Source organism: Mytilus trossulus, chromosome 11 (assembly GCF_036588685.1).
Source record: "Mytilus trossulus isolate FHL-02 chromosome 11, PNRI_Mtr1.1.1.hap1, whole genome shotgun sequence".
Lineage (NCBI taxonomy): Eukaryota > Metazoa > Mollusca > Bivalvia > Mytilida > Mytilidae > Mytilus > Mytilus trossulus.
In genome coordinates, this window is record NC_086383.1 from 37,063,756 (window position 1) to 37,068,053 (window position 4,298).

General features: G+C 35.4%; 1 protein-coding gene across 1 annotated transcript; it reads right to left on the reverse strand.

Annotated features, from left to right (window-relative positions):
- Positions 1 to 1,449: 1,449 nt before the first annotated feature.
- LOC134690012 (collagen alpha-1(I) chain-like) lies at positions 1,450 to 3,995 on the reverse strand. The gene is made up of 3 exons (XM_063549982.1): positions 3,959 to 3,995; positions 2,382 to 2,423; positions 1,450 to 1,970 (listed from the first exon to the last, which is right to left on the reverse strand). Exons 1-3 carry the CDS (start codon positions 3,993 to 3,995, stop codon positions 1,450 to 1,452), a joined length of 600 nt encoding a protein of 199 aa, XP_063406052.1.
- Positions 3,996 to 4,298: the final 303 nt, after the last annotated feature.

Consider the following 4,298-nt stretch of genomic DNA (forward strand, 5'->3'; position numbering starts at 1 on the left):
CCAGCAATACAGGAGGTATTGTAACAATAAAGGCACACCAGCAATACAGGAGGTATTGTAACAATAAAGGCACACCAGCAATACAGGAGGTATTGTAACAATAAAGTAACACCAGCAATACAGGAGGTTTTGTAACAATATAGGCACACCAGCAATACAGGAGGTATTGTAACAATAAAGTTACACCAGCAATACAGGAGGTATTGTAACAATAAAGACACACCAGCAATACAGGAGGTATTGTAACAATAAAGACACACCAGCAATACAGGAGGTATTGTAACAATAAAGGCACACCAGCAATACAGGAGGTATTGTAACAATATAGGCACACCAGCAATACAGGAGGTATTGTAACAATAAAGACACACCAGCAATACAGGAGGTATTGTAACAATAAAGACACACCAGCAATACAGGAGGTATTGTAACAATAAAGACACACCAGCAATACAGGAGGTATTGTAACAATAAAGGCACACCAGCAATACAGGAGGTATTGTAACAATATAGGCACAACAGCAATACAGGAGGTATTGTAACAATAAAGACACACCAGCAATACAGGAGGTATTGTAACAATAAAGGCACACCAGCAATACAGGGGGTATTGTACCAATAAAGGCACACCAGCAATACAGGGGGTATTGTACCAATAAAGGCACACCAGCAATACAGGAGGTATTGTAACAATAAAGGCACACCAGCAATACAGGAGGTATTGTAACAATATAGGCACACCAGCAATACAGGAGGTATTGTAACAATAAAGGCACACCAGCAATACAGGAGGTATTGTAACAATAAAGTTACACCAGCAATACAGGAGTATTGTAACAATAAAGACAAACCAGCAGTACAGGAGGTATTGTACCAATACAGGCACACCAACAGTAAGTAAGATATTATAACAATACAGACACAACAACAGTAAGTGATGTATTGTAACAATACAGATATGCTAATAGTTAGTGAGGTATTGTAACAATACAGACACACCAACAGTAAGTTAAGTACATCAAGTACTTCAGAAGTTGTTGTTCAGTACAGTAACGAAACCAGTAAATAAAAGTTGGTGTCGGCAGTAAAGTAACAAAACCAGTATTTAGTAACGTTAAGCGTCATAGTATATGTCAATAAGAAGAATTTGACGTTTAAAGTAAAATTATTTAGTACCTAGCTCCTAGAATTCGGACTTCTTTTACTATTGCTATTCTTTATGAGTTACATTTTGTTGAAAGACAATATAAAATAATGACGATAGAGCTAAAGCTATCAAAGAGAATTAATTCTGAAAACAAAATTATAAACTTACAAGGAAAACATTAATCAAAAGTAAAATAAACAATAAATTTCGGCGTATCATATCATTATAAAATCTGTATTTAAGGTTTTATATAATCATTTATGTAAAAGCATGTGCCTACAGAACAACAAATAATTAAAATGTTAAATACCCCTATATCCTGGCGAACCAGTTTCTCCTTTTGGACCAGTTGGTCCCGGTAGCCCTGTTGATCCAGATTCTCCACTACATCCAGTGTTGCCTCGATCTCCTGTGCGACCAGCATCTCCTTTTTTCCCCTTTCGTCCTCTCAATCCCAGATCTCCTTGTGGTCCCGGATATCCAGTCGAACCAGATGGTCCAGATGGTCCAATGTCTCCATCGGCTCCAGCAGGTCCTGTTTTTCCTGGTTTTCCTGATTTTCCCTGGACACCATCACCACCGACTGGTCCCTGTGCTCCGTCATGTCCATCATTACCAGGTGCTCCATCCAATCCTCTTAATCCAGTCGGTCCAGCAAGTCCTCTTTCACCAGTTTTACCATTTTCCCCCGGATTACCTATTTCACCTTTTGTTCCTTGAGATCCATTAAAACCTCGCAATCCAGTACGTCCTATTTTTCCAGGGTCTCCTCTATCTCCTTTTAATCCAGGAGTTCCAGCTCGACCAGGATATCCTCTCTTTCCTACAAAATGTCAAACATACTAGTAAATAAAATGGAAACAGTTTCCAGGATTTGAGAAATGCCAGTTACTGGGATTGCTTATTGTTTTATCTTTAAAGACAGACGTTATTTGTCTAATTTATAACTTTACATTCTGAAATCATCAAAACTAGTAATTCTTTGATTATTTAGAAAAACAACACGATAGGGGATATTCAAAACTTATATTTAAAACAGGCACGAAGATACTAAAGGGACAGTCAAACTCATAAATTTTAAATAAACTGACAACGTCATGGCTAAAAATGAAAAAGACAAACAGAAAACTATTAAACTTTCGTAATATGGATAACAATCGAAACACATGTTAATCCAACACATATTTCCAGTATTACATAATTATTTTTTTAATGAATCTACAGTACATCGTACCTTCAACACCCTGTTTCCCAGGAGGACCAGCTACCCCTATTTCTGAAAATAGACAATTCAAATCATTTTAATTTAATGCATCGAATGCCATTTCATATTCTTGATATAGAATTCAGTTCATTTCTTAAAACTATGCTTTGCCAACTTGAAACTGACAACAAATCTCTTTTGTATATTCTTTGCCCTCTTTTCTCTCTTGTTTTATCAATTTTTGAAAACGGCCTTACTGTTAAATGAGTATGAAGACATGTAAGACGAGACGAAGCAAATATGATTTCTTAGCTTTGGTTTGCCTGGTCGAATATAAAATCCATAACCACCAGCCTGCATTGGTAAGGCCATCAACAAAATAACAAAAAATAGATTCATCTCGGAGGTATATAATTTTACATGTAGTCGTTGACACAAACACGGACTAGCGACACACATGACTAATGATCAAGTTATACTTTCTAGTCGTACAGTATCAGTTCTGCAACAACATACAAGCTTATCGTTACGATATTAATCGATGTCATCATAGTATGATAAGGTTATAAAATAAACCAAAATACCACAGCCCAACAACAAATCAAAACTTTTCACTGGACGTTAAAAATTTATCCAAGTTTCATGACCGAGTACTCTTGTGTTAAATTTCAGATATTTTGACATCCTTAATGTGTAATCTTATATAAAAAGAAAGATGTGGTAGGAATGCCAATGAGCCAACTTCTACAAAAGACCAAAATGACACAGACATTTACAACTATAGGTCACAGTACGGCCGTCAGCAACAAGCAAAGCTTGTACCGCATAGTCATCTATAAAAGGCCCCAAAAAGACAATGTAAAACAATTCAGACGAGAAAACTAACGGCCTTGTGTATATAAAAAAAATAACGAAAAACAAATATATAACACATAAACAAACGACAACCACTGAATTAGAGGCTCCTGACTTGGGACAGGCACATACATAAATAATGTGGCGGGGTTAAACATGTTAGCGGTATCCCAACCATTCCCTAACCTGGGAAAATGGTATAAGATTTATTTTTTCATCTTTTATTTGTTTATATTTAAGTTAATTGATGTATATGAAGCCTGTTTTCAGAGTCTAATCTTTCATGGCTAATTTCATCCATATGAAGCATGCACATAACTTCTCGACATAAGAAAGCTTTCCGTTGTTAGGGAAATAGTCAGTAAGTAAGGTTATCTTTTATTATAGTGACATGTGCAATAACATATCAACACAGTACAAATATACTACATGTATAATGAAATACTCCCGATCCATTTGAAGGTTTACATGTCACTTTCAAAATCATTAACATATTTCTTGTATCACTGATTTCAAACATTATGATGAAAACAGATTAAGTTACATCTAAAATAACTAATTCATAATACGTTAACCAAGAACAACGTTCTGTTGGAATCTGTTGACAATGCTACCAGGAATTCAGTAGATTTTAAAACGATTAAACAATAAATATGTCAGTACTGTATGTATGTAAGCTATAAAGGTGTTATAATTACTCACCAACAACTTCATAAGTTTCATCTGTAACAATTAACAATAACACAATTTACCCTTATATTGGTATATTTCTTGATTCATCACAGTCATCTTTTTGATAATTTCTGAATGGTTTTTGTTGCAAAATTTAAATTGAAATGATCTACCGAAAAGACTGATCAATGGGTTTATGTGCAACACGGCGGGTGTAACATTTGGAGCAGAATCTCCTCACTAAGTAGCTGAGATCAACCGATTTTGTAACACAGATTGATTAATTTATGTACAATAGGTTTGTGCAATAGTGAACGCCAATGGGATTTGAATTCTCAACCTTTGACCGTCATTGAAAAATGCGGCAAAATTTGAACAGAATAATCAAAAGTACAATTTAGAATGGGACGAGGAACGTGT

Bases quoted from the DNA above. Each gene is read 5' to 3' on its own strand.
- LOC134690012 (XM_063549982.1), bottom strand. From the start codon at position 3,995: ATGACTGTGATGAATCAAGAAATATACCAATATAAGG. The intron at 2,424-3,958 runs GTAAATTGTGTT...GTCTATTTTCAG, and splicing joins AGAAATATACCAATATAAGG to AAATAGGGGTAGCTGGTCCT. The intron at 1,971-2,381 runs GTACGATGTACT...GACATTTTGTAG, and splicing joins TGGGAAACAGGGTGTTGAAG to GAAAGAGAGGATATCCTGGT.